The sequence below is a fragment of the Miscanthus floridulus genome, chromosome 1, assembly GCF_019320115.1.
Source record: "Miscanthus floridulus cultivar M001 chromosome 1, ASM1932011v1, whole genome shotgun sequence".
Lineage (NCBI taxonomy): Eukaryota > Viridiplantae > Streptophyta > Magnoliopsida > Poales > Poaceae > Miscanthus > Miscanthus floridulus.
The window spans coordinates 71,913,187-71,935,301 of record NC_089580.1 but is presented as its reverse complement, the minus strand read 5'-3'; the positions used below and the strand labels follow the sequence as shown (position 1 = coordinate 71,935,301).

The 22,115-nt window shown below is 45.0% G+C and overlaps 1 protein-coding gene across 1 annotated transcript; it reads right to left on the bottom strand.

Moving 5' to 3' along the window:
- Window positions 1-1,478: 1,478 nt before the first annotated feature.
- LOC136458511 (flavin-containing monooxygenase FMO GS-OX-like 2) lies at window positions 1,479-2,587 on the bottom strand. Its single transcript, XM_066458455.1, has 4 exons — window positions 2,529-2,587; window positions 2,071-2,206; window positions 1,776-1,949; window positions 1,479-1,658 (listed from the first exon to the last, which is right to left on the bottom strand). The coding sequence occupies exons 1-4, from the start codon at window positions 2,585-2,587 to the stop codon at window positions 1,479-1,481; spliced, it is 549 nt and encodes a 182-aa protein (XP_066314552.1).
- Between the last annotated feature and the right edge of the window lie 19,528 nt (window positions 2,588-22,115).

Sequence of the window (22,115 nt, the reverse complement as noted above, 5' to 3'; positions counted from 1 at the left end):
GCAGGGATGGGGATGCGTCGACGGGGTGTTGCCGTGTTGGTTCAGTGGTCGCCACATTCCTCGGTCTAAACGGTTCCTCGGTTCGGTTTGGGTTAAAACTGAAACTATAGCCGAGAACCGAGGTTTGCAGAATCAGGAACCGAAACCGAAGCTGAAACCGAAACCAACAATTCGGCTGAGTTCAGCACGATTCGGTTCCGATTCTTGGTTCTCGGTATAAAAGTGCCCAGCCCTACCGTCAAAAGGCGCACCTAGTTAGGGTTGTTCTAAGGTTGGCAAGCTATCTAAAACACCCTTAAACACTGCCGAGTTATTTAAAGAACAACAAATATGAAGGTGTACCTAAAACACCCTTAAACACTGCCGAGTTATTTAAAGAACAACAAATATGAAGGTTGAAAAAGGTAGAAATTGAAGATAATAAATGGTAGATTGATTTTGTTTTTTACCGATTGGGTGCCCTAAATCAGTATTGGTCTTTTTATATTTATATAATGGTAGGGTTGGTCTTATGTAGTTTGTAGATCATTTATAGATTGCGACTCAAATTCCTTACAAATCTTTGGTTCCTACTCAGAACTAGACAAAGGCACCTTAGCCAACATTACAACCCGGCTTAGCCTGATTTCCTAGTGAACCCATAGCGAGTCAATTTTGTTCACTAGCATATCCTGCCCTGTTTTAAGAGAAGCTTTCTAGCCTAAAAACACCCTAAGACCAAACTGTTCTAAGTACAATACAAATAGATTACATCGTCCGTATACTGTTCTAAAAGCAATATCCACACATATCAGCCATACGTACTTTACATTAAGCTTCTTGCAACACGCTCTTTAAATACCTTGTAGGACCGAGGTGGCCGACTAGAGGGGTGAATTGTAATTTCTAAAACTTAATCGCAAAGGCTAACCAATTTAATTGCGGTAGTGAACTAATGATTTACCCATGACTACACCCCTCTAATCGTTTGCTAGCACCCTAACAAAAGAGTAAACTAGTAACCAACTAGGGTGCTAAGCCAGTGGGAGAGCACACGGAGCTCCTATACACATACGAGTGAGGAAACGGTAAATCTAACTACAAGCTACACTAGTAAGCAACTACACTGGCAGAAGAGCAACTACACTAGCACAAGATTAGTACAAGTGAGAAGCTAGTGTTGAGATATGCAAACCACAAAGTAGAGGATGACACATAATGTTTTTCCGTGGTTCATTGACTTGTCGATCCGTTAATCCACGTTGAGGCAAGTTCTAAAAGTGCCGCTCCTCTCCCTAACTCTTAAGGCCGCAAACTTAGGACTAACCCTCGAGGTAGGCTCCAATATGAGCACTAGACTTGAGATGGTCGAATCAACTAGACACTCCAACAAGCCTCAATTTTACCAATTATGCGTACTCTTCGTCTTTCTCTGACAGGCAGAGCTCAAGAGCCCCGAACAATGCCTTCTTAGGGTCTTTACATTAGTGGAAAAGATTTTACAAGAATTTCTTGAAATCTTCACTTGCTTCAGCCACTAGATGGTAGTCATCCCACTCATCACGAAAACTCTCAGGACGAGCTGTCTTGTTCTTTAAATTAATAGTGAACATCTGCTTCCTCCATTCTTCGATTGGTGGATGGCCACATTGCTCAGCAAGCCAATCATCATACTCAAACTGCATATATAAAACATGTGTATCACCGAAAATTCAAATGTACTATGAAATGTCAATATAACTCAGGATAGTAATCATGTCACAGAGCTTAATAACCAAGTATTCGTAGACATCTACCTGACACTTTGATAAGTTATGTGTGTATCTATTAGGCCATCCACATGCTTGTAGTTTTGAATAAAAAGCTTTCACATCTTCCATCATTTCGTCTTTAGATGGAAGCTTGATCCATCCAGATAGAACTCCAGCAACCCACTTACTTTGCAGTTCAACTAGTGGAAAAGGAATAGCCTGGTTGGAACAAAGTAAGGTTTCAGATCTTAGAGAGCACCACAAAGCGTGTGCGTGTGCCTGTGCGTGTGCATGGATGTGTAACCGATGGGGAATGACGACATTTTGCAGGAAAAATGACCTTCAACGGCAATCCGATGAAGGACAGTTGAGCAGCCACTTCCGGTGGGAAAACATGCTTGTATAGTGGATTGACACGGTTGTCATCCACGGTGATAGTGCTGTCATCTCCAAGGAAAGGGAAATCATACAGGTAGCTAGGCAACACATAAATGCAAGAAGCACATTATCAGATTCAGCCAAATTAGCACAACACTATTCATTAACAAAGTGCTCCCACACAGACTCCGAAATTGAAAGACATAATCTTATATCGTTATGAATCTTGATTTTGATTTTCAAATCTTGATATTATTAGTTGCTATAGATATTTTTCATCTTGGGTTAGGTTGGAACTCTTGTGCTTATTGCATCTTGATTAACTCTTCTTTTGTATCTCTATACTCTTATAAAGCTAAATCACACTAGATGATTTTTTTTCTTCATGCAAGGTGTCCACATCATTCCCCACTAAGTGACCTCACTAGATGTTCTATCTCTTCATGCAAGGTGTCCACATCATTTCCTACGAAGTCCATGTCATCCTTTATTAATTACAAAACATGTCCACGTCATCTTTATCTTGTGCGATACTTTAAATCTTTATTAATTAATCTATTAACATACAAGTCATCTACATACACTATTTGTTTCATCACCTATTCATCTATAATGTAATAAAATATTTTATTAGTTTTTCTTCTATTAGCTTACCGATGTTTTACCTGATCTGATACAATAAAATAACATGCAAGTCAAATTCATGTGTATACACAATATATAGAATACCTTATAGTAATGCTACGTATATAACAGATTTAAATTTAAGAAAAAACCGTGGCAACGCGGGGGGCATCCTTCTAGTTTTGTTAAAACTAAGTAACTTAGGTCACAAACTGCACTCTTAAGTACAACGATAACATAAATGTTCATTTAAACAGACATCACATAGTTCAAGGTCAATGGTAAAGCTTCAAGTGAGATATAAGATGGGTATCTGTGCTAACCTTAAGAGCATATTAATACATTTGTGCCTTATGATCACTACGTACTCCAAAGAAATATTAAGAACCAGGAAAGGATAGGAACCTTTGGTCTTGAAAGGTCCTAATGGCTAGAGGGGGGGTTGAATAGCCTAATAAAAATTTCTACAACAACACTTAACAAAATGGTTAGACAATTATGAGGCGAAGCAAGTGTTGCGCTAGCCTACTCAAAATGCAAGCCACCTACCACAATTCTAGTTTAGATAGTGTCTATTCACACAATAGCTATGACGCTACCCTATGTTAGTGTGCTCTCAAAGGCTAACTAAAGAGCCACACCAACCAAGCAAGCAAGCTCTCACAACTAGCTACACTAAAGAGCTTGTCAACTAGTTTGCGGTAAAGTAAAGAGAGTGATCAAGAAGGTTATATCGTCGTGTAGACGAAGGAACCAATCAATCACAAGGATGAATAACAATGAAGACCAATCACCTCGAAATCAAATGATGAACACAATGATTTTTTACCGAAGTTCACTTGCTTGCCGGCAAGCTACTCCTTGTTGTGGCGATTCACTCACTTGGAGGTTCACGAGCTAATTGGCATCACACGCCAAACCCTCGATAGGGTGCCGCACAACCAACACAAGATGAGGATCACACAAACCACGATCAATCCACTAGAGTACCTTTTAGCTCTCCGTCGGGGAAAGGTCAAGAACCCCTCACAATCACCACGATCGGAGCCGGAGACAATCACCACCTCCACTCAACGATTCTCACTGCTCCAAGCCGTCTAGGTGGCGGCAACCACCAAGAGTAACAAGCGAAATCCGCAGCGAAACACAAACACCAAGTGCCTCTAGATGCAAACACTCAAGCAATGCACTTGGATTCTCTCCCAATCTCACAAAGATGATGAATCAATGATGGAGATGAGTGGGAGGGCTTTGGCTAAGCTCACAAGGTTGCTATGTTAATGAAAATGGCCAAAGGTGTAAGCTTCAACCGGTCATAGGGCTTAAATAGAAGCCCCCATGAAATATAGACGTTGTACCCTTTCACTGGGCACAACGCGGGGTGATCGGACGCTCTGGTCCAATTGACCAGACGCTGGCCCTCGGCGTCCGGTCATGTGATTCACGCCATGTGTCCCCTACTTCAAATACTGTTTGTCAGATTTCAACGGTCATCAGTTGACCGGACACGTCAGTTAGAAAGTGACCGGACGCTGGACCTCAGCGTCCGGTCGTTTCCTGTAAGGTTCCAAATACGAATTTTCACGACCGGACGCGTCCGGTCATGCCCGATCGGACTCACCCAGCGTCTGGTTATTCAACGTCTCCTCTGTGCGCCTCACGTCAGGCGTACATCAGCACTAACCGGACACACCTTGCTAGCGTCCGGTCGTTTGACCGACGCCAGTGTCTTCGCTGATACATTTGACCAGACACGCCGGTCCAACCGTGGCTAGCGTCCGGTCACTCCCAGTGACCTCCGTCTTTTCTGTCTAGGGCACCGGTGGCACTGTCGGACTATCCGCACTCTACGGGCGAACACTCCGCTGGTGGAGTTTCTTACCCTTGCTCCCAAACTTCACCACCCTTGATCAAATGTGCCAACCACCAAGTGTATCACCTTGTGCACATATGTTAGCATATTTTCACAATCATTTTCAAGGGTGTTAGCACTCCACTAGATCCTAAATGCATATGCAATAAGTTAGAGCATCTAGTGACACTTTGATAACCGCATTCCGATACCAGTTTCACCCCTCTTAATAGTACGACTATCAATCATAAATGTGATCACACTCTCTAAGTGTCTTGATCACCAAAACAAAATAGCTCCTATGGTTTATACCTTTGCCTTGAGCTTTTTATTTTTATTTTTCTTCTTTCCAAGTCCAAGCACTTGATCATCATCATGGCATCATCATCATGTTATGATCTTCATTTGCTTCACCACTTGGAGTGTGCTACCTATCTCATGATCACTTGATAAACTAGGTTGACACTTAGGGTTTCATCAATTCACCAAAACCAAACTAGAGCTTTCAGGTCTCCACTAACCTTTCTTGATTTCTTAAGATCTCAAGATGTTTGCATTTCCTTATCAAAGAATCATATATGTATTAATATTTCTTTATTCTAAAATATAAAGTTTTACAATTATACTATCAATATAGATATGTCAAATGTTTTGGTTAAAATAAAATTTATCTAAAATAAAAAAAATCTATATAAATTATGTGTCATGAATACCAATATAGATTTAGACAGTTTGTTTTAGACTCATTAAGGAATAATTTTCATGATTGATGAAACATCTAGAATTGATGTGGAGGCTCAATTGCAGACCTCTAGTTAGAATTTCCAAGGTCTCTTATTTTTATTTCTAGTGTGATATGTATTTAGTTGAAACCTAGTTACATAATAAGCTACTGTTGTATCCTTTTATGTGTCATCATGAATCTATGTAGTGGCTTTCAACTTTTGATCTTATTAGTTATTATCACAAGTTTTCAACCATGCGTTAATCAATTGTTCATGGAGTACTAATATAACAAAACAAATTACCAGCCTCATTGATATGTGGTTTGTCAAGGAAATATCTTCCACGCTTGAGCTTGATAGCTATTAAAATTTAACATTTGACATCATGCAAGAATGCATATGTACTTGGTCTATGAAAGGATCAAGATGCCCAAGAGGGGAGGTGAATTGGGCTAATTCTAAAATTATTTGCAATAATTAAACCCTACACTTAGCCCACTTCACCCCTTGTGCCTAGAATTTGATTCTATTGATCTACCGCACAAAAGTTTAGCACCATAAGATCCAATCCTACTCTAGCATGGCAATTCTAAGAATGTAAAGATAAGAAATGAATTGCTCAAATATAAATGCTTAAAGTAAAGAGAGGAGAAGGAACGTGGAGATGTTTTGCTGAGGTATCAGAGAGTCGCCACTCCCCACTAGTCCTCGTTGGAGCACCCACGCAAGAGTGTAGCTCCCCCTTGATCCACGTAAGGATTAAGTGCTCTCTACGGGTTGATTCTTCGACACTTCGTCACGGTGAATCGTCCACAACCACTCATAACTTGAGTTGGGTCATCCACAAGCTCCGCCAGATGATCACCAAACTCCCAATCACCACCAAGCCGTCTAGGTGATGGCGATCACCAAGAGTAACAAGCATAAACTCTCACTTGACCACAACAAGTCTAATGAGAAGGGTGGATGCACACTTGCTACTCTCCTTGCACTAATGAGGCCTTAATCTTGAATTCTTAAATCTCAATCACCTCACTAGGCTCTTGCTCTCCTTTGCACTCTCAAGGGTATTTCACAGCTGAACAAATGGGCAAGAGACCTCCCTTGGATGAATAGAGGAAGTATTTATGCCCCCTCATTCAAAACGAACCGTTAGGAGGTTGAGTCAGCACTCTACGGGGTGACCGGATGCTCCGGTCAATTATCCCCGCCATAGAGCCATTAAGTTGTGACCGGACTCTGACCTACATCCGGTCAGCACTGACCGGACACGTCCGATCATGAAAACTGCTATCTGGAACCTTACTGATGTTGACCGGACACTGGCACCTAGAGTTCGATCACTTCGCTGTTCAACGTTCGGTTAGTAACCGAATCCTGACCAGCGTCCAGTCAGCACTGATCGGACACGTCCAATCAGAAAACTCCCTCTGTGGAACCTCTCTGGAGTTGATCGGACTCTGGCACCCAGCGTCTGGTCGCAACCAGATGGCTCTAGTTGATCAAATGAACTGATCGGACTCACCCTTCAGCATCCGGTCACAACTAGACCAGCGTTCGGTCAGTCATTTGACCCTCCATTCACTTCCAACTCAAAATCATATATGAATGAAGTTTGCTCCAATTGATCTTAGGGCTACTCTTGAGCTACCTAGTGCTAGATTTGATAAGTGTGCACCACACCTAACTCACTAGACTCACCTAGGTCGAGCTACTAGTCCATACCCCCCTTAATAGTACGGCCAAAGGAAAAATAAAGTCCTAAACTACTCTAAGTGTCTCTTCAACACCAAACAACACTTAGAACTAGTTCATCCTTAACCTTGTCGTCCATCCTTTAAAAATTGAAACAATTTCCATCGTAGGGACATGACAACCATGATTGCCCAATCAATTGCCATTACCATGACCTAACTTAATTGCTTCTACAAAACACACATTAGTCATAGTAATTTTGTATTGTCATTAATCACCAAAACTCAACTAGAGGCCTAGATGCTTTCAGTCTCCCCCTTTTTGGTGATTGATGACAATACAACCTCGAGTATGTGTAAGAGATGAGGTTTTCAACATGCTTGGTTCATATAAGCTTTTGACAATAAGAGCAAAGGAGTTAGACATGCTTATATGACCCAAGCCAACATGGTGTACTCAATGGATATGAAATAAGCATGAGTACAAGAAATAAAGCTCATTTGAATCGGAGTAAAACGCGGAAGCAAAGCAAATGAGCATAATGAAGTGACATGACATATATATGGATCAAAGTAGAGAGCACACATGTCACATATCACATAAGTATCACACTCATACGTATGAAGTTCAATGCATGAAAGTAAACGTGAATGCATAATGATGTATCACATGTAAAAAGCCAAAAGTAATAAATCAAAAGCTCCCCCTAGATCTAACATACTCGATCCCTCTTCCCCTTTGGCATTAAGCACCAAAACCTAAGGGTCAGTCGATGGGGCAGGAACAGACAAGTCAGGCGCTGAGGTGCGGTGAGTGATCTGAAACTATGTAGTATCATCCTCTGATCTGGAGCTCTGAGCTGTCTGACCCTCTGTCGCTGGAAGTGAAGCTGAAGCAGTCTAGGTCTGCTCTGGGACTGGCGCGGCCTAGGACTCTATAGGTATCATTGAAGCAGGTGGCTCTGATGATGCAATAGATGATGGGAGTGTCTCTGTAGTCCTAGTAACTAGAGTGACTGTGGAAGATACAGGGACTCATAACTCTGGCGATGTGGGCTGCCCTGTAAGCTCGCTGAAAGTAGCACCAAGGCTCTTAAAAACTAGGGTGTCAGTCACAATCACCGAGGAACTCTGAGCCGATATGAAGCCCATAACAATAGGTGTGAAGTGAGGACCCTGGGCTGTCATTGGCGAAGCAAACCACTAGGACATCTGCTCTGTAGGTGTAGCAAACTGAGTAGTTGGTTGTCCCTAACTCTGAAGCCCACTAGGCTATATATTTGGAGTTACTAAAGTGGTGGTAGGCTAGCCAAGCTAAGGTGTAGACGGTGGCGGAGCAACCCTAATAGCAGTGACAACATGCTACATAAATCCAAGTAACTACTGCTACATCAGGAGCTGCTACTGCTGCATGGCCTACTACTACTGTTGTATGGCCTGCTGCTATCTCTAGAACTCGTCCTATCTAGCCTAAACCTATGCAAGTGCAGTTGTGGTCTCCTGGGCCTAGCGTGCCTAATCTTGCCTCATCCGCTCAAGAATAGCTAGAAGAGTGGGGTCTATCTGCGGTGGCTGTGGAGCTGAGCTAGAGCCACTGGCCTCTCTATCATGTGGTTGAGGAGGCATCTGAGGAATAGCCTAATAATCATCATCTAAACTATCACTAGGGTTGCTCTTGACCACACCCTCCTGTTGAGCATCTAGCTGCTCCTCCTCTATCGTTGCAACACCCCTAATGATCTCATCCTACTGGGCTATAGTCTCTGGCACCTCTGGGCGATGGCACGACTAGCTAGGTGTCCTCACACTGCTGTGACAGAGCATATGGGTCATGTTGTATGGAGAAAACTCAGTAGTAGCACTAGTATACTCTGTCATCGTCTCTGGAGACTTCACTGTAACTACCTTGCGAATCAAGAATGTGATCCAGTGAGCATAAGGCAGCTATCGGTGACCTCTGAACCCCTCTGCAAGAGTGTCCTCCATCTCTGAAAGAATGACATCCCAAATATCAAACATTGTTTGCTACACCAGAGAGTTCACCAACCATAATTGGATGTGAGTCAATCCCTCACGATAACCCATCCTCGGAAGTAGGGTCCTTCTCATGATAGCATCAAGAAGCCGAGCTATAGGAGTAAGGTCTCTAGGTGTCCTGCTCGACCCCTCGCCAAAAGGCTCTATGAAGCAAGGTTGGACTAGATCTGTAGGAGGCACAAGACCACCATGAGGGCATCTAGGAGGCTCTGTCTAACCATAGCAAACCTCATGAAGGCGAATGGGTGACTCTGGAATCCTGAGAATCTCTCTGACCCTCGAGCTCTGTAGCCTATAGCCACAGCCTCTAAATGAAAAGTGTATGAACCTGTGCCTCGAGTTAATCCAAAGTGAAGAGTAGAACTCATGGACCCATGATGGAACATATCAGCCAGTCCGTCTAAGTAGGTCTATCAACCCTAGCAGATATGAGAGGTGGGGGCAGATCTGCTCGCCTGCTGCTGCTATAAGAGACTTAGTAGAACACACTCTCTGTGATCTAAAAGCAACTCCACTATTCAAATATGCATGATAGAAATCCTCCTGCAGTGGTGTATAGAAGTGCTTAGAAGCACGCTCATCCCACCTCAGTGGAAACCAGTCCTCGAACTGCATGAAATGGAGCTGCTGCACTTGCTTTGTTGTGGCTGCCCTTAGGTCAAGGTGAGTCACTAGGGGCAGAGCCTATGGTCTAGGAGGCAGACAAGAACCCCTCCTCTGTGTCTCAGGCCTTAGTGTCACCTAAGCATGAGTACGACCAGAGCATCATAACTATGGCTGAGGTGCCTGCTCTATCTCCTTAGTCTACTCTACCTGCTTAGTTTGCTTAGCCTGCTGAGTATCCTCTGACTGCACTGGTGGCTATGTCTGCTGCTGTGACTCCCCCTAAGGCTGACTCTCCTCTAAGGTGACACACCATCCTCCAAGCATGATAGTCCTAACTAGACTACCATGAAGACTCTCAACCCTCTCAACGATGGTCCTCTGAGCTGGTGAAAGCTGATCTACAATATGAACACACTCCGAGCCCCTCCTCTCTCTGCATGCTTAGCTGCTACTGCTACTGCTACTGCTCTCTTAGCCTCTACATCGATGAGCTTCCGCTTCTTTGTCGTAGTCTTCTTAGCCTTGCCTTTCTCCAGAGCAGTCAAGCGAGGAAGAGGCCTCGGATCCTCATCACCTGGACCACCTCTGACATTCTTAACATGTGCCATTGCTAGATCTATTGGTGACATGGACCTATTTCGCTACGCATGTGATGTCTCTTGAAATGTCAAATGCACTTGCTGAAGCCCCGACTATGATCACTACCTTCCATTACAGCACATATTCTTCGTGTTAACCATATGGGAATGCATATATATAATGGCACCATAGATCACCGAGAGGAGAAGCACACACTTGATTGAGGAATGGATCCGGTACATGGTAATTGTGGCTATGCATCTGCTTACCTAGCCAAGCATCTACCCCTACCAAATTTTGAAAGCGCTAGTGTAAGAACAAATTAATTGAGGGAAATAGAAACAGGACAACAGTGAACTTATTACACATTTCTCTGTTGCTTTCATGGATGATCCAAACATTGCAATTAAATACAAGAAGCCACAGAGTTAACGGTAATGCTTGGTTGAGAGTGTACGAACGAATGGATGGAGCAACCCCGTGCCCGTAACGCCTAAGAGAAAAAAAAGAGGGCAACAGTTAGGCAGGCCCGCACTCATCCTTTCTATGGGGCAGCGCATGGGAGCGTGTGCGGCCACTCTCATTCAAGGTGTAGTTCAGGGTGCATGCGGCATGTGGGGAACCGTGCATATGCGCAACCATGGAGAGAGGCTCCTTGCTGTGTTCACTGTTGGCTGGATGAAAGGTCCTTGTTCTATTTTTGTAATTGAGTGATAAACTAGGTGTACTAATTGTGTTTAATGCGAGATACATAGATGATTAGTCTACAGGTATACTTGTGTGAGCAACTCATACCATGACGGTGAAGATGGATTGGATTTGTTGCAAGGCTCACATAAGTGATGAAGGAGCTCATTGCATATGAGACATGACATTGAGTCATGTGACTAAAGTGGAGAAGATCAAGACAAGGTTTGGCTCGATGGACTAGTTGCAAATGTGAAGGGTAAGTTGAGTGATGACTTGGCGCTGATGGACCGAAGTAATGGTGAAGAGCAAGTGAAGTCAAGATTGATGAACCAATACGGTCACGTGATGATATAAAGTGGTTGTGAGGGGGATTGTACTCACCCTGCATGAGCCACAAAGAGCAACACTAGTAGAGTGTGTAATTGAGTTACCCTTACTTGTGGGTAGGTTCTTGCGGTGCCCGACATGTGAGCTTGGCGGGTGATGCCAATTAGCCACCGAACCACCAAGTGAGCAGTCAACACAACAGAAACTAGCGTGTTGGCAAGCACGTGAACCTCGGGAGAAAAATCATTGTGTCATCCTTGTCTTCCCATTAGTTTGCATCCCCGTTACACAAGCTTGTATTTACTTTCGTATACATTGTGCTTTTGTAGTTACTCTTGTAATTAGTTAGCTTGTGTAGCTTGCTAGTTACCTTCTTGCTTGTGTAGCATAGAAGTAGCTCCCTTGCATGACTAATTTGGTTTGTGTAACCTCGTTAGTCACATTGCTTAGTTTGTATAGCTAAGTAATTTGCGCTCTCTAATTTGACTTGTGTAGCCTCGTTATTAAGCATTGCTAGTGAGCTTAGGAGCTTTGTGCGTTTTGCATCACTAGTTGTGTAGGAGCTCCCCGGTTGCCAAAGTACTAGTGCATAGGTTTGTGTGACCTTGATCTAGAATTGATTAGGTGAGCTCTAGCTAGCCCAGGACCTTTGTTGCCTAATTAGGATCTCTATAAGGTGCTTGTGAACTTAGATAGAGGGGTGTAGTCTTGGCTAGACCGATAATTTTAATTTTGCATTTGTTTAGATTAGCTAGCGTGATTAATTTTAGAAAGGACTATTCATCCCCCCTCTAGTCCGTCATCTCGACCCTACACGTGGTATCAGAGCTAGGTCTCTCATTTGTGGTCTTCACCGACCCAAGAGGATGGTGACTTATGGGCTAGATGTGGATTGTCCTCACATTTTTGAAGCCACACACTTTGCACGGTGGAAAAATGGGATGATATGCAATTTTAAGTTTATTTTCTCTCAAATATGGTGGATGGTAGATGTAGGCTTTTCTCATGTGTTGGATGAAGAGAATCTAACTCAAGCACAAGAGAAATGACTAGATCTCGACATCCAAGCTACTAACATCATGTATAGATCTTTGAATGATTGCATATTTGGTGAGATCATAACATGAAGACCGCCCATGAGATTAGAATTCATCTCAATGAGAAGTATGGGATAGTCTCTGATGATGATGGTGAGCCTAGGAAGGAGGCACATGAGGATGTTGAGCATAGCCATAATTCAATGATTATGGAAGATTGCTCCACCTCATGGTCAAGTGATGATGATGACCGTACCACAAGATCACTTGAAAAGATTGATGATGATGCCACAAGTGATGCAGATGATGATGCTACTCCATGCACACTTGGTGTTGATGATGATGATGATGGATATGAGAGTGATGTCTCTACAAGCTCATCCACTACATCACATTGCTTCATGTCACTAGATGACAACAATGTATCTAATGCAAATGTGATTGATCTTGATTCATATGAAGAGCTTCTAAATAAATTTGGTAGGATGATCAAGGCTTTAGAAAAAAGAGATGGCTAAAACCTAGAAATTAAAAAATGAAAACTCTTTCTAAAGACCACATGTGAACAACAAAAGCATCTACTTTATGTCACTACTTGTTCACATAAGGAGCTAAAATTGGCTCATGAGGAACTTAGTGTTGCTCATGATAATTTGGTACAAGACCATGCTTTTCTCACTAAGGAGCTTTCTAATGGAAAAACTAAAACTAGTGAGAGCTCATCACATGGGTCAATTGATCATTCATGTAATATTGCTAACCCTTGTGATGTAGGCAAGAAGCATGTATCCACCTCAGGAGCTTTGTAATGGAAAAACTAAAACTAGTGAGAGCTCATCACATGGGTCAATTGATCATTCACATAATGTTGCTAACCCTTGTGATGTAGGCAAGAAGCATGTATCCACCTCTTGTGATGATTTATTAGCTATGCCATGTTCTTCATTTTTAGATGCTTGTTTTACTTCTATGTCTTGTGAGACTAACCTTTTGAAGGAGAATAATGAGCTCAAAAGAGATGTGAAGAAATTGAGCAACAAATCAGAGAGGTCCTACAACTCAAAAGTCACCTTTGAGCATATGTTGAAGACTCAAAGAAACTATGGTGACAAGTGTGGCCTTGGCTTCAAGAAGAAGATAACAAAGGGCGAAAGAAAAAGAGAAAGAAAGATGAAGAAGCAAGAAAAAGAGAAGCTTCCCATTTCATATGCTATCGGTGCCATAAAGTGGGACATCTTGCAAATAGTTTCCAAAACAAAGAGAAGCTCAAGTTGATGAAAGAAGAAGAGAGGCTAAAGCATGTTAAATGCTTCAAGTGCCGCACTTGGGGTCATCTCACCTCTATGTGCCCAACCAAGCAAGTGGTGAAGCAACAAGAAAAGCCTCAATCAAAGCCACAAGTTGAGCAAGAAAAGAAGCCCCAAGTTCAAATCAAGATCAACCATGAAGATGGTGGTGATTTGATGATGAAGAGGAAAAAAACAAGAAGGGGTGGAAAAGCAAGAGAAAGAGCAATGCGTCCAAGAATGAATCAAGACGCAAAGAAAGTGAGCAAGAACAAAGAAGAGAAGATAAAGGAAGTTGCTCACATCAAGTGCCACAGTTGTGATGAATTGGGCCACCTAGCTTTGTGTTGCCCAAACAAACTTGAGAAGAGGGATCAAGCAAATAAAAAGAAGCAAGTCAATGAGAAGCACCACATGAGCAAGGAAGAGAAGGCCCAATTAAAGAGAAAGTGCTACTCTTATCGGGAAAGGGGACATATGGCACATTCATGTCCCCTAGGTAACTCTTCTAAGCCTATTTCAATTGATGATGATTTTATGCTTAGGAAGGATGGCAATGGTATCTCATTGGATGCAACTGCAAAACATCCCGCTATTTGTTGGTGTTTCGAACAAACACCAACTAGTAAATTTATATTTATTGCACGTTAGGCCCGGATGGTATACTAAAGGACATAAGGTTTATATTAGTTCGAGCAGAATGTCCCTACGTCTAGTTTGCTACTGCTCATGTTATTAGTACCGAAAAAGGTTTGTAGTAGGGGGTACAAATGATCGAGAGAGGGACAGGTCCCAAGTCTCTGATGGAAGGGTTGAAAGGATGCCAAGAGCTCGGTTGCTGTTTGGCTATATGCTGTGTGTGGAATAGATTTTTTTCCTTTAGGGTGCTCTACTCCCCCTTTTATAGACCAAGGATGAGCAGAGATTATAGATGGGAGAAAAAGGAAAAAAACAGAGGGTAGAGAAGGTCCTTCGAAGGAGCCGGGTCTTCCTTTCCCCCCATGCCTGCCCTGCTGACATGACAGACCATGTCAAGGATGGCGTGTTCATTGATCTTCATAGGACCATGCCTTGGCCTCATCCAGCAAGTGGGTACGTCCCATCCTACACCAGCGAATGGTGCGGCGTGCTAGGGAGCTGAGCTGTGACCCTATGAGGAGTAGATAGAGAAGTGACCATACGTTCATCACTGTAGATGATGTGAGTTCTCTCTTGGATTGTAGTGGTTATCATATGCTTGTGTTAGGATCCACGTCTGAGGGCTGATGGTGGCGCCCACAACACTATAAGACCAAAGTCAGTGCCTACAATACTGTTCGGGCTCTGCCATGCCTGGAAGGGCCTAAAGCGCCTGTCCCATCGAATCCTAATAGTACCTTCCTATAGGCATGCAGGGCATGGTCCTCGGTACTATGGTTGACTCGAATGTCTTGTCTTACCCCACGCTCATCATTACGAAGGACTAGGGTGCAGTTGTCGGGTGAGACGGAAGCAACCCTCAGCTGTTAGGTGAGGTGGAGCCTACCCTCAGCCATCGAGTGAGGAGGAGCTAGCCCTTAGCCATCGGGTGAGGTAGAGCCTGCCCTCAAACATCGGACAAGGTGGATCCTGCCCTCAGCCATTGGGTGAGGTGGAGCTAGCCCTCAGCCGTTGGGCAAGGCAGAGCCTATCCTTAGCCGTCGGGCAAGGTAGAGCCTACCCTTAGACGTCGGGTGAGGCAGAGCCAGCCCTCAGATATTAGGTGAGGTGGAGCCAGCCCTTAGCCATTAGGTGAGGTGGAGCCTACCCTCAAACATCAGGCGAGGTAGAGCCAGTCCTCAGCCATCGGGTGAGGCGGAGCCTACCCTCAGCCGTTAGTCAAGGCAGAGCCTGCCCTCAGACACCAGGTGAAGTAGAGCTAGCCCTCAGCTGTTGAGCGAGGTGAAGCCTACCCTTAGCCATCGGGCGAGGTGGAGCTTGCCCTCAACCATCGGGCGAGGTAGAGTCTAGCCCTCGGGGTCGGGCGAGGCGGAACCAATCTTCCATCGTTCAGGCAAGAAGTGTAGTAGCGTTTTTGTCTGACCAGAAGCATCAATGTTCGATGGTTATTAGTTCCACCTCATTGGGTACCCTGGTATTAGGTCCCCGACAGTAGCCCCCGAGAGGGGTATTTTGATTCAATAGAGGGTACGCGTGAGCGCACCCGTAGGGTGTAGCCCCTGAGCCCCTAGGTGATTTGGATAGAATCGCCTAGGTGGTATTTTAGACCCTTCATGGGTATGACTATGAGATTTTGTGTTTCGACAACTGCATAGCTTAAAGGAAACCCTGGTATCCTATTCATGAGGATTCATCCAGGGTCAGCCTGGTTGGGACTCAATTGCGGATCGAGGCTCCCTTGAGGCTCGTGAGCCTAAGTTCTGGCCATTCATGGGCCCATCCCTTGTTGGGACTACCATCAAAACTATTGGGCCAGCCCTCAAACTCCTAGGTCTAGGCGGGCCGGAGAAATACTTTTTTGACTGGTATCCTCTATGGGAAAAGAGTCCTAGTATACTTGGGAAGGCGAAATGTGTGGCGCGATTTTGGTGGGAAAGGATAGGGATCATGGGTGCATATCCCGCAATGTGACATGGTGGTGTATCATGGTAGGCTCAGAGACCTAGGTGGGTGGTTGCTCTTCTCGCATCCGTCGCCCCTATAAAACCAAGGGGTTCACCCCACGGTTTCGTACTTCATCTCCTCGCCTTTGCATCCGCAACCTCTGCCACCAATCGCCTAAGCCTTCCATACCCACATCATAGCCGCTGTCAAGCTCACATCCATATCGTAGCCGCCATCAAGCCCGCAGCCACCCCCTCCCAATCATTCAATGGAGCTGTGGTGCAAATCAGACATCACCCCTCAACTCCTAGAGGGCCTCGTTCACTATGGCCTCCTTTGCCCGCTGACCACCACTGAGGAGTGGTGGCTACTCGGTAATGAGGATGAGCCATCGCCGCCTAAAGGGTATGTCATGTCCTTCGCCCACTTCCATGAGTTGGGATTCGCCATACCCGCCCACAAGTTCCTTCATGGGCTATTGGATTACTACAAGGTGGAGTTGCAGCACCTTACCCCCAATGGGGTCCAGCACATTGCAACATTCGTCGCCCTATGTGAGGGCTTCCTAGGGATTAGTCCCCACTTCGACCTGTGGTGGTATCTCTTCACCGTCAACCTTTTGAAGAAGCGGGTCGGGAAGCAAGAGCTGAGAGTGTTGATGGGATGCACCGGCATTCATCTCCGCAACAAAAGGGTAAACGAATATCCGTCGATGTGTCTGTCGACCTCCAACAAGGGGTGGCATTCACATTGGTTTTACATCAAGGACAACGTCGCTGCCCCCTTGCCAGTGTTCTCCAAGCGCATCATCAAAGAGGTCCCTAGGTCATGGAAGTGGGTTGTCCCAGACAAAGACAAGAAGAAGATCAAGGACCATCTCGCTTCCCTCCAAATTCTAAAGGAGAGGGGCGTGAAGGGATTAGGGGGTCATTGGTGCCTACCATATGCGGAGGGTGGTGCCACTGATGAGCCACGTGCTTCCCATGTACCTGATGGTGCCCGAGGCATCACTCGAGGGGACGACATTTGTCGATGAAGCGCTCCCCCCACCAAAGTGGTGCAGTGCATCAAGGAGGTGATGGAGCCTTCAAAGGACAGCGCTGGCGTTGTCCTTAATTTCGTGTATCTGGTGTCGAGGCATCCCCCAATGTGGCTGGAACTGGGGTTCATCGATTTCGTCAGTCCTCTTTCCTCGTGCCTCCTTTTTACTTGATTTCCTAGCCCCTTGATGCTAACCTTGGGATAGCAGGACTAGCCAAAGAGACTCGTCTTCATGGATAGCCCGGCTCCACTACTGAAGGATTGGCTCATGGTGACGGCAAATCACACCGTGGCTGAGTGGGATAGGAAGACAAAGGAGCTCAAGAGGAAGAAGATGCTATAGAAGCAGCAAGCATGGGAGTGAGGAGAGGAGATAGATAGTGATGATGATGACAACGAGGATTTTGATGAGGTAGTTGCCGATGTGGAGTGGGACGTCCTAGAGGGTGAGGATACGCTGACAGGTACCCCCTCGTCCACACAGGGACCCTTCCTGTTCCATGCGGGGGGATGTGAGTCCATGCGGCCGGCGGAGATGGGCCAAACCATTGGCCCATCCCTAGGTACAGTGGGAGCGGGTGGATCTACCGCCACACCTAGGGTGCCGGTGGAGGACCGGTGGATGGGGGGAGGCAGATCTGTTGCCACGTCTGAGGTGCCGACAGAGAGGGGTGTCTCCGCCGCCATGCCCTCAGAGGCAAGGGAGACGAGCCCCTCTACCCAAGAGTAGGGGCTAGACTCAAAACGGTCCTACCCAGATGAATTGGAGTAGGAAACTAGGGTTCATCCCCAAAACGTTCCTACCGCCCAATAGTGCCAGCGTAAGTCATCAATTCCTCTATTTTTCCTATTTCTTTGTTTTTCTGTTTTCCTATTTTTCAGTGTGATCTTATGCTTTTTAACTCTTGTAGAGTCTTGTGATGGGTCCATTCTTTGGCATTGGTGCCCAAGAAGAGTGTTGCTCTTCAGGCAAAATGGGTGCCATCACCCAACATCGCTCCTATTTTGGGCAGGAGCAGAGTCGATGTTGCGGCCTTGTCGGCCGGTCAGGCACCGCCTACGGTGGCGCCTGTGCCCTCGGTGGGTCAAGCAGGTGCCGAGGCTGAAGAAGTGCCCTTGGGGGTCACTGAGCAAACGACGATGGAGGTGATTCCGCCACCTACATCGGAGCAGATGGAGCCGCCACTTGTGCTTGTGGTGCCCTCTATGGTGGGTGCAGCGTCACAAGCCAAGGCCCCAGCATTGCAAGCATAGGTGGCCACGACCGTGACAAGCCAGGCACAGCCGGATGCAGCCACGGTGGTGTTTGAGGTAGCGGCATAATCCGTACCACTGGTGGCCTAGGCGATGGTGCCCGAGGCAAGCTAGATAGAGGAGTTCATGGTCAGAGGATCCCTAGGCATCATGGTGGTGGTGGAGAGGACTAGCGAGGGGTCACCCTCGGCCCTGTTGTTAGGGGGTAGCCACTCACCCACACGGGGTGAGCTGCCGCTCTAGTGGATGGATCCCCGAGACCCAACGTCAACTCTCTTCTCGCTCGACGATGCTACCGAGAGCATAGAGCAGGGGAGTCTCAATGAAGGGATCTTGGCTATAATGGATGTCTTGAACCAGGCAAGGGGCATCCAGCGTGACGTCATCATTCTCAATGGTCGAGTATTCGCTTGATCTCCCCTCTTGCTTTCTTCTTTCTTCATGTATGTTTGTATTTTTGACACTAGTCCTCTTTTCAATCCCTCATTGCTCGTAGCTAGGATAAATCCTGGTTCCTCCAAGAGCAAAAGGTGGAATGGGACCGCATAATCAAGGAGGCCTGGCTGTGCAGAGATCTGAGCGCCCAGCTTGTTGCCGCCCAACAGCGGAAAGCCGAGGCGCATTAGGACGTGGAGGAGGTCCATGGGATGTTCTAGGATCTATCGGTGAGGGTGTAGCAGGACAAGGAGGTGGCCACCAGGGTCCAAAAGGAGCAGGACGAGCTACTCTAGAAGGATGCTGAGACCGTCGAGCGGGCTATCGACCTCTTGGCTGAGATAGAGAAGGAGTGAGATCTCAAGCTGAGAGCCGAGGAAAGGTCTACGGCCCTACAGCCGAGGACGAATCTGTAACACCCTAGGTGTTTGGCTTCTACAAAATTGCATTTCATTTCATAAACATGTGCATCATTTATCTCATCATGCCATTGTCACTGAAACATACATATGCAACATTCACAATTCTGTTTGTTTCATACTTGATTTGCTTGTGAATGGTAGTAGTGCAACAGGTGAATGCAACATGAGTTTCTCATACCTTGAAACATGGCAACATGGTAGGAATGTGGCAAGTTAAAATTGCAACAAAAGTAATGAAACATGTGAAACATAGAATTGCAACATTTGAGTGAATTGATTGTTTTGTTGCTTCATCACATGTGATCATTAGAAATTGGTATAGCACTTGTGTAAAGTGGTTGATTATGGTCTAATACACCTTAACTACACTTAGGGTAATTGTTGGAACATTGTTCATGTGGATCAAAATGACAAAAATGCCCTCAAGTGGAGGTTTGACTTTGAATGACCCTTAGAGTGCCACTGTTTGACTGATTCAAAAGACCAACTTAGAGACCTTGCATGGCTGTGCACCCCTTACCAAAGTTGTAGCTAATTTATCAAGGAACAAAAGTTGTTTTATGATCAACTCATGAAAATGTGTGGAATAGCCTCAAACATGGCCCACAAGTCATTATTGATGGTGGATTCAACACTGAAAAATGTTTCTAAGTCCTAACTGCATTTTCAGTTTGAATGAGCCAACTTTGGCTTGATGTAACTTCTGATCCATGGAGAATTAGACTATTATCCTTGAATAGAAGTTGGAGATGGAAGGTAGGGCTACAATTTTCATGTACACAGTTTTCGCTATTGATCAACGGTTTAGTTGTGATAATGCATTGAAGTTGCACTATCAAGCTGATCATGTAACTGAATGGGAACTACAGTAACTGACAGCATTCAAAAAATGAATGCCGCGTGGGTGACACCCATCATCGGCCAGCTAACCGTGCTGCCACGCGCCACGGGCATCCTAGCGCTGCTGGCCACGACATGAGCACCCCACGCGCCTGCCCGACGCACTCGCCGTTTCATTTGCATCTCCTTCGCCTCCACCGCGCATAGCGACGAGCCACAGCAGCTCCTCCATTTCCGACCAAGCATCGCCATTGCCTTGCGTGCTCGCCACTACAAAAACGTGTTGGCCATCTTGCCCCTAGCTTCGCCGTGATCTCCTCTACCACCTCCATCTTTTAGTCGGGTCATTTGAGGCTTGGTAAGGGCGTATTCACCATTTCTTCCACTGCCGCCATGGCGGGACCTCACCAGAGTTGGCTCTCCATGTGGCCAACTACCACCGCAGCCTTCCCATCCCCTCTTCCTTGCTTGTTTAGGTTGGTAGTGAACTCCAAAAGCTCGTACCGAGCCTAGCCGCGCCGTACTGGGTCAGACCTCGCCGGAGCCGGCCAAGCCGTGGCCGTGCGCCGCCATGATCATCGCCACCCCCTTTAGCCGCGGCAATAGCTTCAATAGATGGCACCATTAGATGCTCATGGGTGAGGCGAACACCGTAGCACCGATGGCCTCGTCGGAGCTGTCGCCGTCGACGAGCTACGCCGTCGTCCTCTTTCCCTCCCTTGTCTGTCTCGCTGACGTGCGGGGCCCCATTATCAGTCGCTGAAGCGGAGGCAGGAGCGAGTCTAGGCCGCACCAGCGCATGCTTTGCGGGCCGCCGTGTCCTTCGAGCCGGCCCAGCAGTAGAGTTAGGGTTTCAAATTTGTTTTGTTTTATTCTTTTCACAGATCTGTGTATATATTCAAAAATATGTATCTCCTAGTTGGTAGATTCAAATGATGTGGTTCCAATTTTGTTGAGTTCATGATAATGTCTAGTTTATATTAAAAATATAATTTATGCCATGTTCTGTTATGAAAAATGGAGTTGTTAATTATCTTTGTTAATCATGAAGGAAATAGGAGTAATTATATCTTTTTCTATATAGCTCCAAATGGCATGAAATTTTTATGGTGTACTGCTCATATCATGAATAGCTTGAAGTTAAATTTTCATACATTTTGGACACTATATGTAAGAGTTAGAAAATTCTCTTGTTTGCATGGATGGATCTTGTGTGAATTTTCATAATTTTTCTATAGATCCAGTAAAGGTAAAATTTGGTGAGTGCTATTCTTATGCTAGGCTAATACTAGGAAAAATGATAAATCTATTGCTTGACACTTTTCAATAGGGTTTCCTAATTATGCTAGAAATAGACATGCCACCTGTTATTTTGGATACAGCAAGTTCTACTTGCCGAATGGCTTTGAAATTTTTATGGTAGTCTATGTGAAGCATGAGATAGCTACTGTAATTTTTATAGATTTTTCTGAATAGTTTTACTATATATTGCATTAATCACCTAATTAACTAAATAAATTAGAAAAGGACATTAAATAATTTATTTAGAGGTTGGTACTATACTTTCTGATGTTCCTCTGGTATGTGCAACAAGTTGGTAAACTTGGTTTGGTCCAATTATGCTTTTGCATCATCACTAAATAATTAATTTAGTAAACCTGTCATTTCTGGACAGATTTTAGGTTTACTGGAATTTGATTTGGTTAACGTAAGAATCATGCTTTGATGCTTACAAATGATTTGTAGAGAATTTCATAAGCTTTCCAGAATGTTCTCTTGCAAGTTATTTGAATTTATAGAACTCTGGTTATGATTGAATTAAGAAACTACTCGTTGCATGTAAAACCTTAACTTTGATTTAAGTATGCCTTTATTATTTCCTAAGCTTGTGGTAATGTTCCTAGGTGTTAGGCCTTTAACTGAAGATGAGCACCTTTATCTTAGGTTATGCAAGTTAGGTAAGTAGATTTCGTTC

Coding starts and splice junctions, on each gene's coding strand:
- LOC136458511 (XM_066458455.1), bottom strand. CDS start 2,587: ATGGACTTCGTAGGAAATGATGTGGACACCTTGCATGAAGAGATAGAA. Junction 2,207..2,528: donor GAGATAGAACATCTAGTGAG/GTCACTTAGTGG, acceptor TGTGTTGCCTAG/CTACCTGTATGATTTCCCTT. Junction 1,659..1,775: donor ATAACTTATCAAAGTGTCAG/GTAGATGTCTAC, acceptor TTATATATGCAG/TTTGAGTATGATGATTGGCT.